The 27,077-nt window shown below is 32.9% G+C and overlaps 1 protein-coding gene across 2 annotated transcripts in view; it reads right to left on the bottom strand.

The window, feature by feature from the left end:
* Positions 1 to 27,077, bottom strand: part of LOC139517483 (CARD- and ANK-domain containing inflammasome adapter protein-like) — a 67,603-nt gene that overhangs the window by 1,970 nt on the left and 38,556 nt on the right. For both annotated transcript variants that reach the window (XM_071308591.1, XM_071308592.1), the window contains 5 exons: positions 24,232 to 24,328; positions 19,989 to 20,065; positions 16,470 to 16,604; positions 13,964 to 14,174; positions 695 to 786 (listed from right to left, as the gene is read on the bottom strand). In XM_071308591.1, the coding sequence (XP_071164692.1) occupies positions 695 to 786; positions 13,964 to 14,174; positions 16,470 to 16,604; positions 19,989 to 20,065; positions 24,232 to 24,328 (612 nt within the window). The remainder of the gene's footprint in view (positions 1 to 694; positions 787 to 13,963; positions 14,175 to 16,469; positions 16,605 to 19,988; positions 20,066 to 24,231; positions 24,329 to 27,077) is intronic.

Here is a 27,077-nt window from a genome sequence, read left to right as displayed (position 1 = left end):
CAGCGGTAACGTTCTCTTTGCTACGTTGTTAGTCTAATGAAGCAACGTCACCATTATTTCGGAGTTTGGGGATGTACATAGCTGTAGGGAGAGGACCACGCTCTCTTGACCAAATATTATTTTTGATATACACAGGCAAATTTCATTCACATCAATTTCACGTGAATTTAAATTCATGTGAATCTCACCTCAAACGAGCTTATACGTGAAAGTCACGTGAAATCAGTTTATGTGAGTTTCACATGAATTTTATGTGAAATTCATGTGAAATTCACATGAAAATCACATGAATTTTGTACACGTGAAATTCATATGAATTTTTGATATAAAGTAATTCAAACATCTAAATTTCAAATTTAAGTAAAATCATTATAAATACCAATATTTTTTGTTGAAAAATTCATGTGAAATTCATGTGAAATTTTTCACATGAGAATCATGTGAATCTCAATTCACGTGAAATTCACATGAAAATTTTCACGTGAGTGTCATGTATAAGCTTGTTTGAGGTGAATTTCACGTGAAATTTTTCATGTGGAATTCACGTGAGCAAATTTTACCTGTATACTATTTAGTTGCAGTCTTTATGAAGCAGTTGGATTGCAATATATAACATTTCCAACTTCATAAAAACCTAGTTTATTCATTTGCTATACTATAGTATACGGTAGATGTAAACTAAAATTCAAATTACCTTTTAATTGCCTTTATATCGCCCTTTGATGCTTTATTCAAAAACATATATATCCTTTCTTGGTCTGATGTGTGTTTAAAGTTTTCATCTTCCTAAAAATGAAGAAAAAAAAACCACAAACGTAATCCATAGGTGATCTCATGTTCCTTGCTTTTGCGTCAAGTTGCATTTCATTCGCACCACAAACCAATGTTATTTTCGTAAAAAAACCAGGTAAATAGTATAAGGCCGGCCACATCTGTTGTGACTATAGTGTAGTAACTATTTGGGGTACCTCTATACACACTTACAAAGACGCAAACTTTGACAATGACTTCAATATTTTTGTTGTTGTTGTTGATAGAACATACCATATGAAGTATTCACATGCCAAATAAGGTAAAACATCAGTAAATATATATACAAGGGTAAACCAAATAGAAACAACACTACACAAACCATTTGTGTCACTATCGCACCTCATGACCTGCCTGTAACAAATGCCCAAAATATATAAAAAAGTTAAAAACCCGAAGGTAGGATGTAAAAGTACCATGTCACGTCAAAAGTCATACGACAAAACAAACAAAACAGCAAAAAAGACACCTGACACCTGTAACTCAAGGCCATTCTGTATTATTATCTATTACGCTGAACTTTTAAAGAAAAAGTACGAGAATTTTTTGAACCATGGCTCAAATATGTTTTGCTCAGACAACGATGACATTTTACAAATTTGAGAAGCAACTGAAAGTTCTGAATATCATATGAGTTTAGAAATGTACTCTCCATACGCATATGAAATAAGCATATTGCTGCTACGGCGAAGTTCAATCCTCTAGTTTGTCATAGATTCTGGTGCTAAAATGACCATCTGTTGTCGCATTCGAGTTAAGACTATACAAATGATGGAGTTCATGAGGATATGCTTGGATTGTTAATGGAAAGAACATACGTACGGTGACCTATAGTTGTTAACTTCTGTGTCATTTTCTCATTGGCAATCATACCACATCTTCTTTTTTACATATACACCATCAATATGGTGTTTAGTTGCTGTATGATCAATTATTATATTTGCATAATCAGACTCCTCCTCACAGCATTTAGTCATTTTCGGTTTCCATTTCTTAAACAATAAAATAAATAACACAAGATACAAGACAAATAGATAATGAAATATCTACGATGCATACTCTTTTAAGAACAAACATACATCTCATCTTATACAATATATGTATGTACGTCTCAATTCGAATTGTCTATGCTTATGTTCCGGACCATATGAGTATTAGGACCATACGCGTATGGTCACGACCATATGCGTATACTCATATGGTCAAACTGTGCGCGTATATGGTCGGACCATATGATAGATATAGGAAGATGTGGTTTGAGTGCCAATGAGACAATTCTCCATCCAAATAACAATTTATAAATGTCAACCATTATAGGTCAAGGTACGGCCTTCAACACGGGGCCTTGGCTCACACCGAACAGCAAGCTATAAATAAACTCATCATAGATACCAGGACTAAAATTTTACACTTACGCCAGACGCGCGTTTCGTCTACAAAAGACTCATCAGTGACGCTCGTATCAAAATATATTTAAAAGGCCAAATAAAGTACGAAGTTGAAGAGCATTGCCTGAGGGCCAAAAATTCTTAAAAGTTTTGCCAAATACAGCTAAGGTAATCTATTCCTGAGGTAGAAAAGCCTTAGTATTTCAAAAATAAAGGGTCCTCAAAATAACTAGTTCAAAACCATTCAAACGGGAAAACTAATGGTTTAGGGGTGGGGTGGGGTATTAAAAAAGTAAAATTTTAAACGAAAGATATATTTATGTTACTTGGCGAAAAAAGTCAAAGGGGAAACCCATTTGGGACCATATAGGTATACATTAGAAACGATCCAATAATACAATAAACTTATCTATAACAATGACGGTTACATGAAATGAATTAATTATATAGTTCAAAGGCTACCCAAAACAGCACAAGTTACAAGTTGAAACCCATTGTCTTTCAATTAATTGTCTTAATCTGGGTGTATCTGTTTTCTGTCCGTCTCTTGTATCAATTATTCGACTCTGTATCATATCGACTTTTTTTGTCAGTTAGTAAAACAGGTGAACTCTTGTTTAACAGTTCATTAAGACATTTTTGGTAGTTATCTTCCAAGTCGACATTTTGCTGTTCAGTAATAGTTATCCCATGAGGTCCACATACTTATATGGTCCGGAAGACTTACATTAGATTGTTGACATCACGGATATATACTGTACATGCAATTTATAAGATGTGAGAAAAAGAATATATACAAATAAACGATACTTGTTTCATGATAAAATGCAAGTGTTGATAGACCATGTGCCTTGAAAGTACTTAATTTTTAAAAGCCTTTATTTTATAGTTTTTAAACGTAAACACATAAAATTTTTAGCTATAAGAAATGTGTATAATCACTCAATAAAAAAGGACACACTCGAAAAAGCCAAAAAAAAAAAACTTAATTTAGTCTCAAAATGTCGTTTTCAATGAAATAACAATAGTTTTTGTAAAGTGTCTGTATATCTAAGGATATATAGATTCCATGTATGCATTTCCGTCGACATTTGCATTGGTATGTATAAGAAAATGGCTTTATTCGGTATTTTGGATTAAATGCATTTTAATTCTAAATTTAACTTTTTAAACCACGACTCTAGCCGGACACTGTACCTACCGTGATCCTTGTTTACTTTATTAGTTTAAGCATCTTTTATGGGAGAATGGGATTTCAAAATCATCTTCCAAGCGTAGTATCTTGTAAACATGTATATTGATAAAGTATGTGCCCTTTAATGTGTCAGTTAAACATTTTTCGTATAAAAGTTGTATTTAATATTTCGCTGAACTTTAAAATTTAGCACATAAGTTACACCGACGTAGAGGACTGATATGAATTTCGGACAGCGATATACTACTGTTGCCTTTATTTGTTTTGCTGAAGGCGTCAGGATACTTCAACTCGTTCAATACATTGATTTTCCTACATTTCATGACCTTATTTATTTTATGTTTTCAAATATCCTTTTTATTTCCCTTCGAATTTGTTATTGGGAAACTTTATGTCGCATACCTTTTAAAAAAAATTTACACCAGTAGTCATCCCTGTTAGACTAGACCACTTTTTCCCCATAGACCCAATTTTAAAGCCGCCATTTTGTTTGGTGGAGGGAATTTTCGACAAGGGTCAAGTGGTCAAATCTATAAGGCATCCTTCTTTCTTTGTTCTTTTAATGTAAATGAATGGATTCTGAAAAAAACAAATTATCTTAAATACAAGTATGTTTACCCATAATTCCGTATTATTAAATATAAATATATAAATTGAAACACTGGATAGATATATCAGTTTACAGCTGCCTTCGTGAGAGAACAGATGGACGATAAAACGTGTCCCGTATGTAAACTTCAATTTTCTAGAAAAGACGTTATGATGCGACATCATAGAAACAAACATGAAACTACTGAACCATATCCGCAGAGCAGTCATGAAGACCCGCCGCCGCCGCTGCAGAGGGAAGGAACATCACCTCCGCCGCCGCCGCAAAAAGGGGAACAGCAGCTACTGCGTAATGAGGATATGCCGCCGCCGCCGCGTGATGAAGATACGCCGCCGCCTCGGAAGGAGGAAACAGAACACTTTTTTTTTAAACATCCATTCACGATGACGGTAAGCGGACCAACATCATGTGGCAAAACATTTTTTGTGAAACAACTTCTTCAAAATTTAAGATTGATACAGTCCACTATTCACAGAATACTATGGCTATACAGACGTTGGCAACCACTCTACGACGAAATACAAAAGACGGTTAGACCATATGTTGAATTTTTACAAGGGATACCAGTTGATTTAGAGAAGGATAGCTATATAGACCCAAGTGTAAGAATTATGATAATTTTGGACGATTTAATGTCAACATCAGCAAAAGATCCTAGAATCACTGACTTGTTTACGGAAGGTAGCCATCATAGAAATCTATCAGTTGTAGTACTAAATCAGAATCTTTACTTCAGTAAAGATCCTACACAGAGAAGAAATTGTCACTACTTGGTATTATTTAACAACCCTGTCGATAAACAACAGATAATGACTTTAGGCAGACAAATGTATCCGGGAAAAGGACTATGTTTTTTTTTAAATTTGAAGAATCTATTAGTCAACCATTTGGCTATCTTCTTCTGGATTTAAAACCAACGACACCCGAAACGAACCGACTGCTTGGAAACATTTTACAGCAACAATCAGCAAAGACCAAAGAAGTCATTCCTACTTCAAATGATATAAGAACAGTCCAACATTCACCCGTTCCTTATTCTTACGAAGACGGTCCTGGTGAACAGACGTATGAAAATATGCCCTCCTGTGATGATTGTGGAGTAGTGCTTGACAGCATGCACGATTTACAAAGACAAATCAAACATTGGTATCCAGAAAACGAACATTTGAAAAGGAAAAGAGACAACGAAGACCTAAAAAATGAAAGTCCTTCAAAAAAAAATCAGCCTCAGAATGGATTAAATATGATAGTGTTTCAGACGATAGTAGTGAAGATGTTAATATGGACGATAATGAAGGATATAAAAGCCTATTACACGAAGCCATTAATACAGCGAAAGATACTTGGGATACAAAATATGACAAGTACGTGAAAGAGGGTATGAATGAGGAAGATGCAATTCAGCGAAGCAATGAAAAAATAAGCCATATTGTTCAACGTCAATTTTTTAAACGCTAAACTGAATTGTTGAAACTGATAGTTCCCCTAGATGAAAGCAAAGTGCACTCTGACATTGTACAACAAATTCAGGAAATTGCTGAAAACGATACAGATTACGAAACTCAAATTCGGCGTATTCTCATGAAAAAGCGTCATCAATTTGATGAATTATTTGATGATGATTACTTTGAAATAAATACTGACACTGAGGATAATGACGATGAGGATGATGAAGAGGACACTGACGAAGATATGAAAGAGGAAGACTAGTCCTTTATAACGTACTGTATAACACGCGTTTCATTATATCCATTTTGATATTTGTGTTGACAACATGTCTGCATGGGAGAAATATCTAAAGGAAATTTACTTCATTCCGTCAAATCCTGCTAGTTTTTCTGGACCAGACAAACTTTATAATTATGTACAAAAAGAAGGGAAGTACAAAATTAGTAAATATAAGATACGAAAATGGTTACAAAGCCAAGAACCATACAGTTTACAACGACCATTAAGGAGACCACAGAATAGAACGGAAATTGTTGGCATAGATGACCAATGGTCTGCTGACCTTATGGATATGGTGAAGTTTTCAAAATACAACAAAGAATATAAATACGTATTGGTAGTCATCGATGTGTTTTCAAAGTATTTATGGTTACGAAAACTTAAAGATAAAAAAAGCGAGTCCGTGGCAACTGCATTTCAAGACATATTTAAAACAGGAAGAGTTCCAAATAGAATAAGAACGGATATGGGACAGGAGTTCAAGGCAAAGAGAGTTCAGACAGTTTTTAAAAAGGAAGAGATTAATCATTTTTATGCGTTGAATGAGGTCAAAGCATCAGTGTCCGAGCGCGTTATAAAAACAATAAAAGCGAATATATCGCTACTTTTTGCCCACTTTTAATTACATGTATATGTAAACATAGAGGGAATTGTTGTTTTAACAATTATAGTTTATTTCTGAATTATAAATAAATTTTTTACCTTATATTTTACCTGTAAAATTAAAAAAGAATATTATATTCTGCTATTAAATCAAGGAAAATGTGCAAAAAATTTCTATAGTTTATATATATTTGGCAGGATAATGTATTTTATTCCAAAAAAATAGGGAAAATGTGTACTAAAATGAATAAATATTTTAATTTATCAACAAATATTTTTTAATTATTGGTACATTCTGAAAAAAAGGTGAAAAGTAAAATAATGAAACTAAAGATTAAATAGAATAAATCTCATTTGAATATCTTTTAATTTACTCAACTTATTATTTTTTAAATTTCAATACAATACACTGTTTCAAAATTTAGTAAAATATAAAATTATCCAATTAAATTTAACAACTAGAATATAAATGCAACTGTTCAGTAGCCATTGATCAAAACACTAGTTACAGCTTCAACCAGAAACACTATCTATTGACTACGAGACAGCAACCAACAACGCAACACAGACAGTATGTCCAGGGGTAACCATGAAAGGCTGCTTCTTCCATTTCACCCAGTGTATATGGCGAAAGGCACAGAAATATGGACTACAGTCCTATTATAAAGAAAATGAAGACATTACTTAACTGATACGACGAGCCGCAGTACTACTGGTACCTCTTGTTCCACCCCACCTTGTTGACGATGTTTGGCTAAACACTTTAGAAGACATTAGAGAAACTGAAAACATACCCGCTACAAGTTCAGTTACAGATTACGTGACAGAGTTTTGGGTTGAAAACTACCGCTTTCTATAGAACCACTATTACACAGAAGGACCCCGCACCATGCACAAATCACCTGGAAGGATGGCACAACAAACATAAGAAGCGGCTCAAACACGCCCACCCAAACATCTACGAGACCATTGAGCTACTGAAGAAGACAAAAGCACTAACAGAATGCAACATTATCCAGTATGCAGCAGGAGGAACCCGCCCACCTTAAAGACGACCATACAAAGTAATTAGACACCAGACTCATATACAGATACCAACAAGGACCCATCAACGTGGTAGATTACTCTGACGCAACATCCCATCTTCTCCATTTGAACTGAACAATGAAGTGAATTATTGTTAATTGTGACTTTGCAAATATATTAAATGTTTTGTTACTTTTGATGTATATATATAAAAGACTGTATTTCTCATCATTTTACATGTAGTGCCCTTATTACTTTTCTGTGCTTAATTGATTTCCTTATGCAATGCATTTATAAAATTAATTAATTTATTAAATAAAGTTTGCAATAAAAGAGTACTCAGTGTATAAATATATTTCTATCACGAAAATCATTCAGAAACTAATGAACATAAAGACACTTTTATAACTGAAAATCATTTTTTAGTTATTTGCTGTATATGTATGTTGAATTAATTGATTGAATTGATATTAAATTACTGAGAAAAAATATTTGATTTTTTTATTATTTTGCTATACAATAAAACAACCTGAATATTTAGAAAACACTTACAAACTATTTACCTAAGTTGGAACAGACTATACAATTGTATGCTCATTAAACCTTTTGTCTTTTTTGTTTTCATAACTAATAGATAATTTGTAGAATTAAAAGTGGGCAAACCAGGAGTAAACCACCAAAACCGACACGATTTGTTGTTTTTACAGAGAGATAATAAGTGGTCACTAAAATTACTCCATGTGAAATAAATGATAATTATTAACGTTAATCAATTCCATGAATAAATATTTGACGTTATCCGATAATTTGGGCACTTCATCAATTTTAATCATGTTAAAATGTGATTTTCTGGTAGCAGCAATAAAAACACGACTTATCAACATGGCGGACATATTTAACTGAACAGGTAAAATTTAATTTTTAATTTGTGAACATCAGAGTTGTTTCCCCTATTGGTGAACCGGTCCACGAACCACTATAAATAAGACAAAACTCAGGTGAGTTCATGTCTCTTGAGTTAAAGTTCCAAGGAACCACCACGTCATTTCGAACTGAAAATAGTTTGAAGTATTTAAATACCGTAAAATATTCTGATATATGGAGATAAACTAATTTTCTTAAACTTGAAAGAATAACTCCGTTCCAATGGCAGAGAGTGTGGTCCTTTATGCTCGCAATTACCTTGGAATAGATATCAACACGCCACCTCTGTTGATATAAGGGTGCTTATTAAAGGTTATTAAATTCTTAACTTAATTAATGAACAAACGTATTTTAATAAGTAATAATTATATTTCAAGGTAAATATACATGAACATCTAGAGTAGATTTCCACGTGCATGTATGTGAATGAGGCTCTAGTTGAGGTCATTTAGCCAATAGCGGATGTTTGGTGCTTGACATGACCTGTCCACTGTTATGAGTCTGACTATTCATCCGATTCTACACATGCATGGTCTCGTTTATCGAGGGGAGACTCTGCCCTTTTAGGAGTCAGCGTGAAATCTTCTGAACGTTTCTCGTAAAGGGCATCAGAAATGTTTAGATTTTCATGTATATTTATCTTTTTTATGATTATTAGTTAATACATTCGAGAAAATACATATACTATAAATAAAAAAAAAAGTTTGGTACAAAAAAAAAAATAATATACACTGTGAATTTGATATTTTTTATTTGTAATACAATTATAAAAGAAAACAATTAGATTAAAAGTCTTTAACATCACTGGCTTTCACCCATGAATTAAACTTGGTTGGTCAATTTAACCATTTGATATAATATTGTTTATAGGGTCCTCTTCCTTTTGTTTTTAACACTTTCTCAATTTTCCACAACGAATTGTCTTTGACGTTTATTTGTTGAAGTTCAGAATGGTAGTAGGATACAGAAATTTCATCTCCATGGTAATCTTTGATGCGATATAACGGTGTCATGCTTCTCCAGAATCGTCCGGATATCGTGAATACCTCACCCGTCCATTTTTCGTCATATTCCCGAGAAAAAATATTTCTCAAATATGCAAGTCTAAGGCCGTGTTCACACCAAACGCCGTGTAGAGTAAACATGTTTACAATTAGTTTAGTGTAGTGTACACTGGTTTCACATTACATTTGTTCACATCTATACACCTTGTTTAGCTACCTGTACATAAGATATGTTCCCACTTGTAAACTATATGTCATTTAAATGTTCATTACGTAGAACTAAATTCAAAATATTTGGACAATTTTTCTAGCGATAAGGAAACAACCATTTGACTTCAAAATGGGGGTGGGGATGGGGTGGGGGGGGGGGGGGGGGGGAATGGAAATATTCCGATCCCCAATTTGATAAAATAAAAATGGTCATACATATGATAAAAAAAATATTCTGAATCAAGAGTTCCCCCATACATTATAGTGTTAAATATTGAAAAAAAAAGAATTTGATCACCAGCATCGAAAAAAAGGAATAAAAACGTACGCGCGAAAAAAAAATCTGACTCAGATAAAAAAAAATAACCCTCCCCCTTTTTTAAGTTAAGTGGTTGCTACTTTATAAAAGCCATTTTTATAATTTGTAGTAGTTTGAATATACTAGAGATGTCTCGATTACGCATTAGAAAACGTTAGCTGCAGCAGCGTGCTTACAGCCGAAAAAAAGGATTGAGATATTAGGGATCACTACATTTTTATCTTTTCTGTTCGTTTCAAATGGTATTTCTTCTCCAAGGAGTATTTAGTAAAGGAATAGGGTAACGTTTTTTTTATTTATTTTAAGTGTTATTTAACGGATCTGATATACTAGACAAACATATCATTTACCTCACACTTTTTTTAGTCATGCATGTATGCGTGATTCGTTGTTTGAGTAAAGACCAGTGGCGAATATTTCTGTGTACGTCAAGTTGATTCGGGAAGACCTTTTCAAATGAATTAGGCAGCAACTATTTACTTCATTTTTTGTGGAGGGGAGGGGGAGCGGAGGACGGGGGACGTGAGCTATTGATTTTTTCAGGACAAATTTTGGTGACAAGTCAAAATCAATTTTAGCATTATAAATAGTGGCAGCTGAGGGTGAAACAAACAATTTTTTTTCAGGGCCAAAAACTGGAAACATTTCTTGTTTCCAAAACAAAATCCATAGCTCACCACCCCACCCCCTTGCCTTTATGTTTTATACTCAACAATAATAATAGCTTCCCCCCGAAAATCAATTGGTAGCTGCCTTATGGGTTCGGCAATGATGCTGCTTTGAGTCTTGATCAGGGTTAATGAAGTACGTTATTTAAAAAAAAACAAAAAAAAACTGTAAAATTTAGACAACAATTTCTGTAAAGAACTATACTAATAATTATCAAAAATATCAATTTTACTCAAAAATAGTTTCCTCCTTAAATATATACACGGTAAAACTAATGTCCTAAATGCCTAGTTTTGTTTACACTTAACCTACACAAGGCCTACATTGACTATCGACTGTGTGTAGATAAAACATCATTTAAACTACATGTAAACATTGAGTTTTATCAATGGGAACGCAATTGTGTTTAGTTTATGTGTGAGTTACACTAACACAACACCGAATTTAGGTCAATGTGAACACGGCCTAACTCGATCGCCAAGTTTAAACCTGGAGTGGTAAATTTTCTTTAACTGTCCAGAATGTGGTCTTGAAAAATATTTCGATAAGCGGACCGTTTCAGCATTTTCTTTTTTTACTTCTATGGGTGCCGTGTCGATAGTGCTATGAATACTGTCGTTGTATCCATCTGCTCAGCTTTGAAGCTTGTCTATGTATCTGTAAGACTGGTTGTACGAAAAGTAGCGGAATATTTTCGCTTTTATTGTTTTTATAACGCGCTCGGACACTGATGCTTTGACCTTATTCAACGCATAAAAATGATTAATCTCTTCCTTTTTAAAAACTGTCTGAACTCTCTTTGCCTTGAACTCCTGTCCCATATCCGTTCTTATTCTATTTGGAACTCTTCCTGTTTTAAATATGTATTGAAATGCAGTTGCCACGGACTCGCCTTTTTTATCTTTTAGTTTTCGTAACCATAAATACTTTGAAAACACATCGATGACTACCAATACGTATTTATATTCTTTGTTGTATTTTGAAAACTTCACCATATCCATAAGGTCAGCAGACCATTGGTCATCTATGCCAACAATTTCCGTTCTATTCTGTGGTCTCCTTTATGGTCGTTGTAAACTGTATGATTCTTGGCTTTGTAACCATTTTCGTATCTTATATCTACTAATTTTGTACTTCCCTTCTTTTTGTACATAATTATAAAGTTTGTCTGGTCCAGAAAAACTAGCAGGATTTGACGGAATGAAGTAAATTTCCTTTAGATATTTCTCCCATGCAGACATGTTGTCAACACAAATATCAAAATGGATATAATGAAACGCGTGTTATACAGTACGTTATAAAGGACTAGTCTTCCTCTTGTATATCTTCGTCAGTGTCCTCTTCATCATCCTCATCGTCATTATCCTCAGTGTCAGTATTTATTTCAAAGTAATCATCATCAAATAATTTATCAAATTGATGACTCTTTTTCATGAGAATACGCCGAATTTGAGTTTCGTAATCTGTATCGTTTTCAGCAATATCCTGAATTTGTTGTACAATGTCAGAGTGCACTTTGCTTTCATCTAGGGGAACTATCAGTTTCAACAATTCAGTATAGCGTTTAAAAAATTGACGTTGAACAATATGGCTTATTTTTTCATTGCTTCGCTGAATTGCATCTTCCTCATTCATACCCTCTTTCACGTACTTGTCATATTTTGTATCCCAAGTATCTTTCGCTGTATCAATGGCTTCATGTAATAGGCTTTTATATCCTTCGTTATCGTCCATATTAACATCTTCACTACTATCGTCTGAAACGCTATCATATTTAATCCATTCTGAGGCTGATTTTTTTGAAGGACTTTCATTTCCTAGGTCTTCGTTGTCTCTTTTCCTTTTCAAATATTCGTTTTCTGGACACCAATGTTTGATGTGTCTTTGTAAATCGTGCATGCCACAATCGTAACAGGAGGGCATATTTTCATACGTCTGTTCACCAGGACCGTCTTCGTAAGAATAAGGAACGGGTGAATGTTGGACTGTTGTTATATCATTTGAAGTAGGAATGACTTCTTTGGTCTTTGCTGATTGTTGCTGTAAAATGTTTCCAAGCAGTCGGTTCGTTTCGGGTGTCGTTGGTTTTAAATCCAGAAGAAGATAGCCAAATGGTTGACTAGTTGATTCTTCAAATTTAAAAAACAAATATAGTCCTTTTCCCGGATACATTTGTCTGCCTAAAGTCATTATCTGTTTTTTATCGACAGGGTTGTTAAATAATACCAAGTAGTGACAATTTCTTCTCTGTGTAGGATCTTTACTGAAGTAAAGATTCGGATTTAGTACTACAACTGATAGATTTCTATGATGGCTACCTTCCGTAAACAAGTCAGTGATTCTAGGATCTTTTGCTGATGTTGACATTAAATCGTCCAAAATTATCATATTTCTTACACTTGGGTCTATATAGCTATCCTTCTCTAAATCAACTGGTATCCCTTGTATAAATTCAACATATGGTATAACCGTCTTTTGTATTTCGTCATAGAGTGGTTGCCAACGTCTGTATAGCCATAGTATTCTGTGAAAAGTGGGCTGTATCAATCTTAAATTTTGAAGAAGTTGTTTCACAAAAAATGTTTTGCCACATGATGTTGGTCCGCTTACCGTCATCGTGAATGGATTTTTAAAAACAAAGTGTTTCCGCCTTCCGAGGCGGCGGCGTATCTTCATCACGCGGCGGCGGCGGCATATCCTCATTACGCGGTAGCTGCAGGTCCCCTTTTTGCGGCGGTGGCGGCGGCGGAGGTGATGTTCCTTCCCTCTGCGGCGGCGGTGGCGGGTCTTCATGACTGCTCTGCGGATATGGTTCAGTAGTTCCATGTTTGTTTCTATATTGTCGCATCATAACGTCTTTTCTAGAAAATTGAAGTTGACATACGGGACACGTTTTATCGTCCATCTGTTCTCTCACGAAGGCAGCTGTAAACTGATATATCTATCCAGTGTTTCAATTTATATATTTATATTTAATAATACGGAATTATGGGTAAACATACTTGTTTTTAAGATAATTTGTTTTTTCAGAATCCATTCATTTACATTTATAGAACAAAGAAAGAAGGATGCCTTATAGATTTGACCACTTGACCCTTGTCGAAAATTCCCTCCACCAAACAAAATGGCGGGTTTAACATTGGGTCTATGGGGAAAAAGTGGTCTAGTCTAACAGGGATGACTACAACTTACACCAATAAAAAATACAGCGTACACCATACGTTAACACATCCTGCTATCCTTATTTTTTTTTAACTACAGGTTAACTAGTGGACAATGCAGATAAAGGAATGGAAATATACATGAGCATAATTTTGCTTGAATCAAATATTAAAATGTAGGAGATGCTAATAAGACGTTTGCAGCTATGGCTAGAGATATTGCACTTTTTTTTTATGTAATACTATTTGTCTTTTTTCTTATGATAAAAATATGTATACACAACCTGGTGTAAATGTTGTTTACAAAAAAACTTACTTCAGCTTTTACTTCTCTTGCGTCTTTTTCAGCCAATTCCAGTACATTTTTAACTTCCTTAAAGTCTTGTTTTCTTAATGTTTTGATATTTCTCAGAGCATCATCAGATTCATTTTTTGAAAGTCTCACATTATTTTCAGGAGCCATCATTCCCCTTTTCTGCCAATATAGCATTTTTTCTTCCACTAATTGAACCGGTGTTTTCCAAAAGCTGGAAATGAAATAGAATTGTCAAGAGACAATTAGGATGTTATTTATCCAGAATAAATTTCATTTGAACCTTTTCAAAAATGTTGAAAAGTTAACTATGTTTTACGCAACACAATCTTGCAACATAAAACGTTAACATAATTTAAATATTTTCGGTATGAAATTTTGATTGACCAAGAGGATAAAATTTGTAACGGAATAGCAACACAATAGTGCTATCTTCCTCATGCAAAGCTCTGGGCGGATACGCAGAAAACCACTTTAGTAAAGATATCAAATCGTAGTACTAATCTATCATAGGATGTATAGATTAATCCGTTTTGTGGAACAAATCTTAACTTAAATTAGCCCCGATTAAGTTCTCATATTTGCCCATATTGTTTTGTCCTTTTTGGTTAATAGCTGTATCTTAAATAAGCTTTAGATTTTCAAAATATTTTTGCCGCGAGCTTCGCTGAAGAGATATTTATTGTCGTAATTCGCAGCTTGTTCAGAACAATTGGTACAGTTGACATTACTACTACCACTTGTTCTATGCCTCTGCTGGTGGTGGACTGCTAGTCAAGAAAAAAATGATAAAGTTATATAGTTAGGACAAATTGATCATCATGCATGGTGGTTTTTTAATTTTTACAAATATTTGGTCGAAATGAGGGCTGCAAAATTATAACTTTTGTGGTTACAATATTTGCAGATTCAATAAAAATTCTGTGTTGTATAAAAATCACTAATATTCTTCAACATTACACAATATTTATGTAATACTTGCGATAAAACTAGCTTATCAGTGACAATTTTATTACGTACTATATGACAAAACTTCTAGTTGATGGGCTTCGGCATTCCTTATATCGGATCTTTGTTTTACCAACTTTCTGGGTTGTTCACTGTTTACAATACCAAGTTCACTTGTTTAATTAGAGACAGGCAGGACTTATTCGTGTGGGAACGACGTGCATGAGACATCGTTAGCGATAGATTTTACATCCTTGGTTGTAAATGTCATGCTGTCATTCTGTATAGTTGTAAATCTTAGATGCATTTTAATTGGTGAATGTATAAGAAATCACCGGCGTTGCTATATTTTTTTACATAATCGGATTTTGTTTCTTAACAAGACTTTTGTGGAAAAATAGCTAGTAATGATGAGACCGATGACCAAAAACACTTATTGAATTCTACGTAAAAAGCATCATTTTTCTAGTAGTTGTCACGAGTTTGAATGTCTAAAGTAATGGCAACAAGTTGTTCGAAGCTTTATTTGTACTAGAAACCGGCATGTGTTTGACCTCTTCTTATAGAGAATCAAGGCCGGATAATGATAGGAGAAAAAGTTGACAAAGAAAATGGGAAATTCAGATTTTTTTAAACGATTGACAGTAGAATATCTAAGCACACAGTTTGAACCATGGTGGTGTATATTTGCGATGGTCCCGTCTCGTTTCTAGTACAGAGGCGTATTTTGTTGACATAACTAAATAGATAGACTATTACCATTTCTCTAGATGTTTTGCTACTTTCACATTTCTTGGGCGGTGTGAGAAAAAATATTACTCAACACTAGTGAAATATCTGTTATCAGTAAATGATTGGTCGAATTAATTATGACGTTAAATTTCTTGAATTTCCTATTGTGACGTCCTGAAAAAAGGTTATCGCAGATGATGTCACATTTGATTCTAGCGTCACTGATGAGTCTTTTGTAGACGAAACGCGCTTCTGGCGCAAATACAAAATTTCAATCCAGGTACCTATGATGAGTTTATAAATAAAGAACATAACTTTCTGCAAATCATTGAAATTAAAGGATGGAGAAAAATTGTTAGAGAAACAGATTCCACCACTATAACTCGTGTAATACGATATTTCTCCACTGCCAACAGTTAAATTTTAATTAATTAAAAAGCTCGACAAGCCTCGCGCTTTAATAAATATTATAATTTAATTGTCTCATGTGGAGATACACACTTGTTACAGTGATGGAATCTATATTTCTCTAATCCAGAATTATCTTTTTATTAACAGTATCGTTCATTGTGTTAGGAATTTTTGTTACTTTCATGTCTGCATGTGCTAGCGGTATCAACTACTTTATTAAAGCAATGCAGATTTGGTATGATATATATGAGGTGAAGTAAAAATAACTTAAAGATATTTTACCATTAAAATATGTACTATGCACATGGTATTTCCTAGTATGCCAATTTTTTTTGTAACAGTGGAAGAAAAGAAATGCAAACAGGGAAATTGAGACATACAGTAATACACTAAACAAGATTCTGGTCATAGTATGTACCTATTTCGAACAAACGGAGAAACTTTCCTTTCATTTAAAAGATATTTCACATCTTTTAACTTGGCTTTTGATGCAGCAACATGTAAAGGTGTGTTTTTAAAATAATCGCAACTATCCATCGGAAAGTATGAAAATCTGAAAGAAAGAATAGTGTAGACTGTACATGCTAATCAAATTCTCCAAACAATAGCCTTAGCTCATCCCAAAAAATTAATAAAAGGTAAATACTGTGATTAATTGAATATTTAACACAAAACATTCTACTTTGAAATATTCATTGTAGAAAAATTGAATAATACAAATGTAGTCTTCTTTGTCGGATTTTATATGCAAATATTTTTGATTTTATTAAAATTTGGTTCATCAGAGACATATAATTGTATTATATGTCTCTGGGTTCATGAACACGTACATTATTAACAATAATTGCTATTATGATAGGTGATTTGTAGAAATTGTTTTTTAATTGACACAAAAAACAGAGGAGCAAGCTATGTGTGTAGTACATTTGTCTTATGTTTATGAAAGGTAATACCAAAATCACTGTATTCCACCTAAAATCTAAACTTTTCAATAGACGTTTAAGATTCATCCGAGTACTCGAGTATCATGACCGAGTATCCGAGTATTAAATTTCAGATCTTTTGTCATCCCTAATATATATACAGATATTCATTGGCACTCACACCACATCTTCCTAAATCTATATATAGAAATTTAACCATATTTAAATATTATTTGCCATTGTTAAGATACAAAACTAGTCAGGATCCTACTTCGTCAAAATTATCTCCCCATTACGCCAGTTCATTTTCACAATCGTAGAAACGGAAGCCATTGTAGGGATGACGCGCTACAAATTTTGCTCTTGGAAACCGATAAATTAATCCATATTGCACCATTACGATCCTTATATGTCAGTTGTATTTTTAAAGACAAATGTATCAACTAGCTAATGAGCATCAGTTAATAATCTTGTCTGCATTGATTCAACTTAAAACTATTGTCTGATCGGTTGTCAGGTGGAATTTTCGAAAATTCATAAACATTTAAAAAAATTCTAAATAAATATTTCGTGGAAGGGCAGACTAGATTTTTTTAGTGTATGAAGACTATAAACTCTAGTTATCACACACAAAAAATTGGAATTTTTCGAAGATATGCATTTTCATCATCCAACTTGAAAGACTGTCGTCAAGTACTTTCAGTAAAAAAAATAGCTATTCGAACACACCTTCTCTGTTTTTGTGACTCATTAGATAGGTATTTCACTTGACCTATATATTTCATCTTTTAGTACTGTGATTTTTTTGTGTTATAACGTCAACCTGTAGCTTTAATGTATAAAAATGATAGAATTTGAAGCGAGACGATGTATGAAATATTCTTGCTTTGTGCGATATCAAGACAAAATACTCAACTCAAACACGCCCCAACATAAAACGGTGCACTCAATTTTCTCTTTTCGATACAATTGTTACCCATTTTTGGAATTTTTTCTTCAGTCACATAATAGAAGGGCAGACACGAAAATTACTGAAGTAATAGATTGATATGGTTTCCGTCCATGGTAATTTTTTCAAAAAAATCGGAGGTTATGCATTTTTGTCATCCAACTTGAAAGATACCCATGTCGTCGACTTGATATCTAATTGTTCTGCTTAACTATGAACTAAATAAATTGAAAACTTATGCAAATGGTGTTTTTAAAATAAAACAACTCGTAATTGAGAAAAAAATTGCAATTTTGTTTGTTTCTATTAACTTTTAAAAAATTTTGTCACTATAATAGTAAACAATACAGTAAACATTTATCGCCTTCTCTAACAAAGAGCTTCGATTCTTTTGTTCTATTTCAACCTGGTTTCCGACTGAAACTATACGTTTTCGTTATAAATCAATATTCAAATTAAAAAAAAACCCAACATAGTTGCAACTTATTGCAAGATAGGATTGTTTAACCTTTTTTTCTGCCATACGACCTATTCGGCCTATTAAAAAACACTACGGTAACATTTGAGTGCCACGGTTGAGGCCCAAGGGCCAACGCAATTGTGACGTTACGTTATTATCACATGAACTTATTTACAAAAAAAAAACGTAAATCTTTATTTTCCCTTTACTGTTATTTCGAATCTCAACTAAGTATAATCCCACTGCACAAAATTTTGACTAAATCATTGACTTTATTTTAAGCAGTTTCTGGTGCATCAGCGTTTGAATCTGCGATTCTTATCTGCTTGTTTTATCATTCAACATGGTGTGAAATATTTTCTTTATAAAACAAGAATGTGTCCGCAGTACACGGATGCCCCATCCGCACTATCATTTCCTATGTTCAGTGGACCGTGAAAAAATCTCTAATTTGGCATTAAAATTAGAAAGATCATATCATAGGGAACATGTGAACAAAGTTTCAAGTTGATTGGACTTCAACTTCATTAAAAACTACCTCGACCAAAAACTTTAACCTGAAGACGGATGAACGGACGGATGAACGGTCGGACGAACGCACGAACAGATGGACCCACAGACCAGAAAACATAATGCCTCTAAATGGGGCATAAAAATATTTTAAATTTAAATAAAATTGGTGTCAAACTATGAATATGAATTTTCAATACCATTGGAAATTGAAGTCGTGAAACAAAAATATGAATCAAACATACAGATAATACAGATTTCTGCGAATAAACAACTGAATGCCGCAATATCAAATTAAAGCAAACAACAGCGGCGAAAAAACTACAAATAATCCTTACTACGGCAACACTATACTATTTTTGAAAACACTTGGTAATCCAACATTCGAATTGCTGACAGCAAATGGTTTACTTGAAAACAGAATTGCTCTACAAAATATGGCCGAAAGATACCAGAGGGACACAGAACTCAGAAATCGAAAAATAAACGGACAATGCTATGGCTACAAAGCAAAAAGACAAACAGACAAACGATAGTTCACAAAATACAAAAATAAAGACTTAGCAACATAAACACCACCAAAAACCGGTGCTTCGGAAGGATAAGCAATTGCTGCTTCACATGTGGCACTTGTCGTGTTGCTCATGTCAGTACAAACCCGGAAATAAATCTAATGGCGTCCATGAAATTTCCGAAGGAATGATTTCAATTTCACCATTTGGAACTCTACGTTTAATAGCAACCTTGTGAAGAAATCATGATGGGAAATATAAGCCCGGGAAAATCGTATCAAATGGGGGAGATATATAGTACGTATGCAGGCGCTAGGAATGAAAAATTCACAATTGGTAAGCTGAAATCATCTCTTTTGTCGTAAAGTTTTGTTTTCAACTGACCCTCATCGTCAATTTATATATGTAAGTCAAGATATGAGGTAGACTGAACTGTATAACAATTTAGATCAGAGGTATCTTGAAAAGCTAAACATTGATGATGATAAGTTCAGGTCAAAATTTATGTTAGGAACAGCTTGTTAAAAAACTCATTTGACCTCATAAATCAGGTAGGAAAGACATAATACAAGTGTTTATATACCTGTCTTTAAGGTTATGCAGTTGTCCTTTTGAAGCTGCGTCCATCACCAGGAATATTGTTTGGCTACTCGTAGAAGGCTAAAACATTTAATAAACATTAATTTTAACATAAAACATTTACTAATTTTTATCATCGGTACAAGGACATCATTCGTAAATATAAATCTATGTGCAGACATCCTTTACGTTCATTTATTTCATATCCCATAATTCATGGTAATATTCTATACAATGCACACAAATGTCGCCATTCACCTCAAAAGTTAATCAAAAACTTTACACTGACCTATTCAGAAGGAATATAGTTACTAAACTGTTGTCAAGTCATTAATGATGATATTTTTTGGAAATAATATTGATTCACATATAGGGTCTAACTATATATTTTGATTGAAAAAATGTTCCGACGACGAGTAGTTGTAAGAACTTTTTACATTTCTAAAACATAACCTGGTTTGGGAAATCCCCAAATACGGGTCATGCATTCTGTGCACAATATAACAATGAACATTAATTGTTTTAAATATTTGGCATCTTTTTCCTATATAAAAATGTAATAAAAAAAATGAACTTATTCAATAACCTAAAATCTTTAATTTTCATATATCGCAGATAATAAAAATATCTGATCCGCAGAAACTCATATAACAATCTCAAACCCATGTCATTTAATGTACCGGCTTAGTGCCGGCCCATAATAAAAGGGAGTTCAGTATTATCAAAATATCCAGAAATTTGTTCTTTAAGAGAATGGTCGTTAAAAATACCGGCAATATTTTCCAAAATCAAAACCAAAAATAAAATGTTTTTTTTTATGATCTTCAGGGCGATCAATTTAGGGAAACGGTCGAAATATTCCATGACCTTAATTGAGATGACTGATGCCGAAATTCACAGTTTCCTTATGCACAGTTTACCTAAAGCCCTATAAGTTTAATATATGCATATTTGTATTTTAAATATTTAAGAAGTACTTATTTTTTTTTTTATCTATGCTATTATTGTAAATCATAAATCATGGATCCGTGATGAAAGAGGGGCGAACAAATACGAGAGGGACAGTCAAACTCAGATCGAAAATAAAATGACAACGCTATGGCTAAAAAAATAAACAGACAAACAGAAATATAACAGTACACAAGACACAATATAGAAAACTAAAGACTAAGCCATATGAACCCTGAAAACGGGGGGTGGGTGGGGTTGCGGGGTGTGTGTATGTTTTTTTGTCCTTTCGGAACCCTATAAGTTTCAAAACATTTGCATTTGCCTTTTGTGACTGCGGTATAAGAAGTACAAGCTAGATATTCAACATACCCCAATAAAACTAAAAATAGTGTGGTCTATCCTTAAAATGAACTAAATATTCCATATTCACTGAAACATCAGAGTTATTTAGCAAATTTGAAGTCCAAGTGTCAAATAACAGAGAAAATCCCTAAATCCTTTGTCATAAAACATATGATTTTATTATTTCAAAGGTCTTTTGTATAGAATACAATAACATTGCTCTGACGTTATACAGAATTAATGCAACAGTTGTATACCGCTGTTCAAAAGTCATAAGGTAGCAATAAACAGTTAGGAAAAAAAAAATTAAAACTGACACTCATAATTTTTATACACCTTCTTTTTTTCCTTTCTAACAAGTTAGGCTTAATATTTGTGTTATGCATGTGTATATTTATGGAAAAAAAAATCATTCATAGATTTGATTTCCAATAGTCATACTGGTGAAAAATAATCATCTCTATTTTGTGTAACCAAGGCAACAGTCTGCATTTATTTGATACAAAATATTGCAAAAAGGGGATGAAAATGTCACAAAATTCTCCAAAATTAGGTCCAAATGAAAATTTCAATCAATTAGAGTCAAACCTTTCCTGAAATCATAGACATTTATCTATCGAGAGGTCAAAAACATGCATTTCTGCTTCTTTTGTCATAACATTAAATTGAAAAGATCGAGCGTCCAATTTTTGTTGAAAAAACAATAAAATAATTTCTGGACCTATGAGCGGTACGGATAGGAAAATACTGACTGTTAAACAGAAAAATGGCATTTAAAACATGCTAACACAATATAAATGTTCATATAAACCCACTTGGAAAAATATATTATTCTTTAACTATCTAAAAATCATCTTTAAAACATTCACCATGGTCATAATGCGAAACTAAACTTCTAACTGTGTATTGCTACCTAAACCGAATGAGAGAAAACAAATCCGGGTTACAAATTCAAACCGAGTAAAACACGTCACTTAAAGAGGAAAACAACGGAAAACAGAAAAACTTAAAGAAAAAAAAAAACAAAAAACAAAAAACGCCAACATACATAGAAACGAACTATTTGATAACAACTGCAATATTCCTGACTTGGTACAGGTAGTTTTACGAAAAAACGGTGAGTACAACATTGTTTTATGGCTAGTTAAACCTTCCGCTTACATGGCAATGTTTAAATATATCGCTAAAATGTCAACAATACGTAACAGAAATACAGCACAATCAAATGAAAGAACACTCAGCACAGAGAAACGCACAAATAAATAATAAAATAGTCGTTACAGCATGTAACAACGCAGAATAACAACGAACATCTTACAATAAATAACAACAACACATTACATCACAAAGAGAGGCGTATTTTTGTAACGAATACATAATCTTGAAATTTATATTTTCACAATAAAAGTCCAAACAATTATTATGAGAGTATTGAAAGGCTATTTTAAAAAATGCGGTGACTACGTCATAATTATTTGGACCACCATAATACTTTATGAATATAAAACGAAAATTACTCGATTAAACTGAAAAAAGACAGATATCAAACTTATTGAGAATACAGAATTCAACGAAAAAAAATGATGTGAGCAGTTAGTTGTATAAAACTATTAATGAATTCATAAATCAAACTGGTAACTTCATACATACTTTTGAAAAGATGCTTTTCTTTAAGTAATTCTAGTTCGCATTTTAGCCCAGTTATGTTAGATATATGGTTAGAGATGATATTATTGTGACATGTTTTTTTTAAACTAACCATTCGAGGCAGACATTGTGAACTTCTATAGATATATAGACATGCAGTTAGATGTGGACTGAAGACCGATCCAGGATTAGACACTTTATATAATTTAGAATGTGGAAATGATTAACTACTTAGGTTTACATAAATAGTATTCTAAAATGCTTAATTTTGTTATCGGAATAATTTCCTACAAGTTCTAGGCATTTCAAGTCAGAAAACATGCGCATAGGATAATATGATATAAGAAAAACGAACTCTGAGGAAAATTCAAAACGTATAGAACCTGATTAAATGGCAAAATCAATAGCTCATACACATCAACTGAATTGATGCCAACTGTCATATTCCTGACTTTATTGTAGAAAATGATGGAAAAAACCTTGTAAAATTGTTTAGAGTTTTTCTATTTGAATACATGTTAATATAGGTTGCACTTTGTTATGTCACAAACCATATCTCTTTTATAACATTATAAACATATAATATTTATAGATCTTTTGTTTTGTTTATGTTCTGGTTCTCAGATGTGACCTGTCTATTTCATCTCATAGAGGCATAACATGGGACTGTTAAAAGTATAACTACACACGGATAGAAGGCAATTGAATTCTTAGAAAGATCCAAAGTAAAGTGAGGGTTATTGAATTTTAAAATAAGTTTAAAGTCTTAAGTTCGAGGCATAAAAGTGCGGAAAATATACCGCGCAGCCCTGTGTTTTGATCTTCGAAATCAATAGTAGTGCATATGGAGTTTCGATTCTAAGATATAATATTTAACGAAATTTTAGAGTAAAGGTGGAACAGATGAAGCCGTAAAAGGAGTTTCTATGGAAAATAGAATTTTCTATATTTATAAAAGAGCTTAGCTTCTATAAGGTGTCATAACGTCTAAGGGGATTTAGTCATGTGATATGTTGAAGATTACATATTACTATCACTATTAAGTTATAGTTCACCAAGCCAATAGAGCCAAGTGGGCTTTATCATCTCTTGTTGTCTGTCGTCGTTATCCATGGTATTTCTTTAAGTTTTACAAAATACTCTCCACTGAAAATACGTTTAAGTTTTAACAAAACTTTGTCACACATATCAGTGGGGTGTCAGTTTTTAAGAGGTGTCCGCCTGCCATAAAACTCATGTTGTAATATCAGTAATCGAGCTCATAAATAAATTTTTGAATATTTTTTTTTATTTATGTGCTAACTCACCTCGTTATACGTAGCATTTGTATGTTCAGTATCTGAGGCTTGCAATAGAGATTTTATATCTTCATTTGTAGCTTCATTGAAAGGTCGTCTATTTTCCCTGAACAGAACACAAATCTTTGATAAAATGAATTTCACAATCTACGACCAAAAGTTTCCTTGATATTTGATATAACATATATATAAGTCCTCTAAACATCAGCCGAACAATGTTAGATCTGTAAACTTGCTTCACAATTTTTTTGTTCTTCCATTGCCGGGATTCGACTCATGCTATTGAGATATGAATATACTAGCGCGTTGGATACAGTGCAAGGCGATCTGGTGTCACGATATCTCAATAGCATGAGTCGAATCCCGGCAAGGGAAGAACAAAAAAATATATATATATATTCGATTCACTTATGGTGACTTGAGTAACACCGGTATCACTCACATTACAATTCTACCTTGACAGGTAAGTTTGTATTTAGCCTATAAAATACTTATTTATCCTTGAGAATTGAAAGGTCAGTTTATCCCATTCACACAATAGAAGTTGATAAATTTGGCTTCATGCCATTTACCTTGTCCAAAATTAAGGTCACTTTATTGTTATTGTGATATTGTTAAAGTACAAAAGAACCCTATATTCTGACCAATACTAAAAACTTTGTGCATCTTGATTTAATTGTTAAAAATCTGTTAATGTTGAATTTTTGGGGTTATTTCGGCCTTTTAATTGCATATTTCTTTACATGGTAGTTTTTTTTTCAGATATAAAAAAAACTGGTAGTTTTTTTTTCAGATATTAAAAAAACTATCTGCTTGACTTTATAGAAATAGACTATGCTTGCAGGTTATATATTACACTGTCTTGTTTTTTGTTTACACCAAATCTGACAGATTATTATTTAGTTGCAAAATATTTTCAATGAGAGCTGAAATCTTTAAATGTGCATTGAAGGTTAAAATAATCATAATGTGAACAAGAATGAAGAAAACATCTTGGTCCCTAAAACACATCATCAACCAGGATGTAACATTCCAAATATTGATTTATTATACTAATATCAGTTGAAATCTCAAGCCACTGTTTTGCATGTTAACAATGTAGGTCATGTCCCAACAGAAAATCAATAAATATGACAGTACAATGTAATCTTAGCACTAACACATAAGGTCACTGTGAAATAGACATCTAGGGCAAGAAACAGTCAGTTATACCAAACCAGTTTGACTAGATATCTAGTTTAAAACCAGTTTGACTAGATGTGTCCTATATTTTGACAATGTAAATGACATGAGGACCTGCATGGGTTTTTTAATATCTGTATTCTTTAAATTTTTAGGGCATTTTTCTTTTAATAGCCTTAAAAATAACTCTCATTCTCAATTTTGGACAAGGTAAATGGCAGGAAGCCAAATTTATCAACTTCTATTGTATGAATGGGATAAACTGACCTTTCAATTCTCAAGGCTAAATAAGTATTTTATAGGCTAAATACAAACTTACCTGTCAAGGTAGAATTGTAATCTGAGTGATACCGGTGTTTCTCAAGTCACCATAAGAGACATTAATTATCGAAATCCGGATATGGTGTACAAATGTTTGCACCTCACATTTACCATTTTTTCCGCGAGTTTATTGTTTCCTGTTTGGTATTAAATATATAACAAAGATCCATTTTGTAACATCTGGTGACCCATTTATGTGGTGATCGTCATGTCAGTAAGCAGGGTTTATGAAAATCCGTTGTTCAAACTGCTAGTCAAATGCGTTTTGTTAAAAATATACTTTTTCACTTTTTTCATCCTTTGAAAAATGTTGTTTGTGCGGCAATTAGGTATATCAAAAATTTTGTTTTGCATGCACATGTATAAAAAATGCGGTTTTTATCTAACGCAATCATAGGTTTGAACGTTGTTTTCAATTTAGACTTGTATATATTTATATTTTTTTTGATGCGTTTTGTTATTTGATTTTGCCATGTGATTATGGACTTTCCCAATTGATCTTCCTCTAAGTTCAGTATTTTTGTGATTTTACTTTTTTTATAGTGTTTATTGGATGGTGACACTTAAAATACGATGAATTATCTATTTATTTTATTTATTGTTTTATCTTTCTATAGAGTGTATAATTGACAAACAGGTATGGAAAATTGTTTGAGTTTTTATAACAATAAGAAATAAAGGCAACAGCAGTATACCGATGTTCGAAAATCATAAATCGATTAAGAAAAAAACCCAACAAATCCGGGTTACAAACAAAAACTGGGGGACACGCATCAAATATAAGAGAACTACGACACAACAGAAACACAACATTAAAATGTACCACACACAGAAACGAATTATAATATGACAATGGCCATTTTTCTGACTTGGTACAGGACATTTTAAGTAAAAAAATGATGGGTTGAACCTGGTTTTGTGGCATGCTAAACCTACTGCTTTTATGGCAATGTTAACTATAACATTAAAAAGACAACAATAAAAAGATGGGATACCACATATGCATTAACTGTTTTAAAGATTTATAGAAGTTCAGAAGAAGGATGTTGAAATCAACTTAACCGACTGGGTGGATATCACCACCCAATGTGAAAAAAACTAGATTAACTGAAATCTGTCATCTCCAGCTATACATGTAAGAATTCAATTTAAGGCCAAACTCATTAAACATTCGTTTAGATTGATCAAGTAAATAACATTAATCTGGTTCATGTTTTTTTTTAAATACTCAAGGAAGTAATATAATGAATATTCTATTAACATAATACTTTTAGACTAATATGTAAAAAATCTTTCATGAACATCAAAAGATTTCAATTTATTTATTTGGGTTTATGCGGTTTCAAAAATAG

Source organism: Mytilus edulis, chromosome 3, assembly GCF_963676685.1.
Source record: "Mytilus edulis chromosome 3, xbMytEdul2.2, whole genome shotgun sequence".
Classification (NCBI taxonomy): Eukaryota; Metazoa; Mollusca; class Bivalvia; order Mytilida; family Mytilidae; genus Mytilus; species Mytilus edulis.
This window is presented reverse-complemented; position numbering and strand designations above follow the sequence as displayed.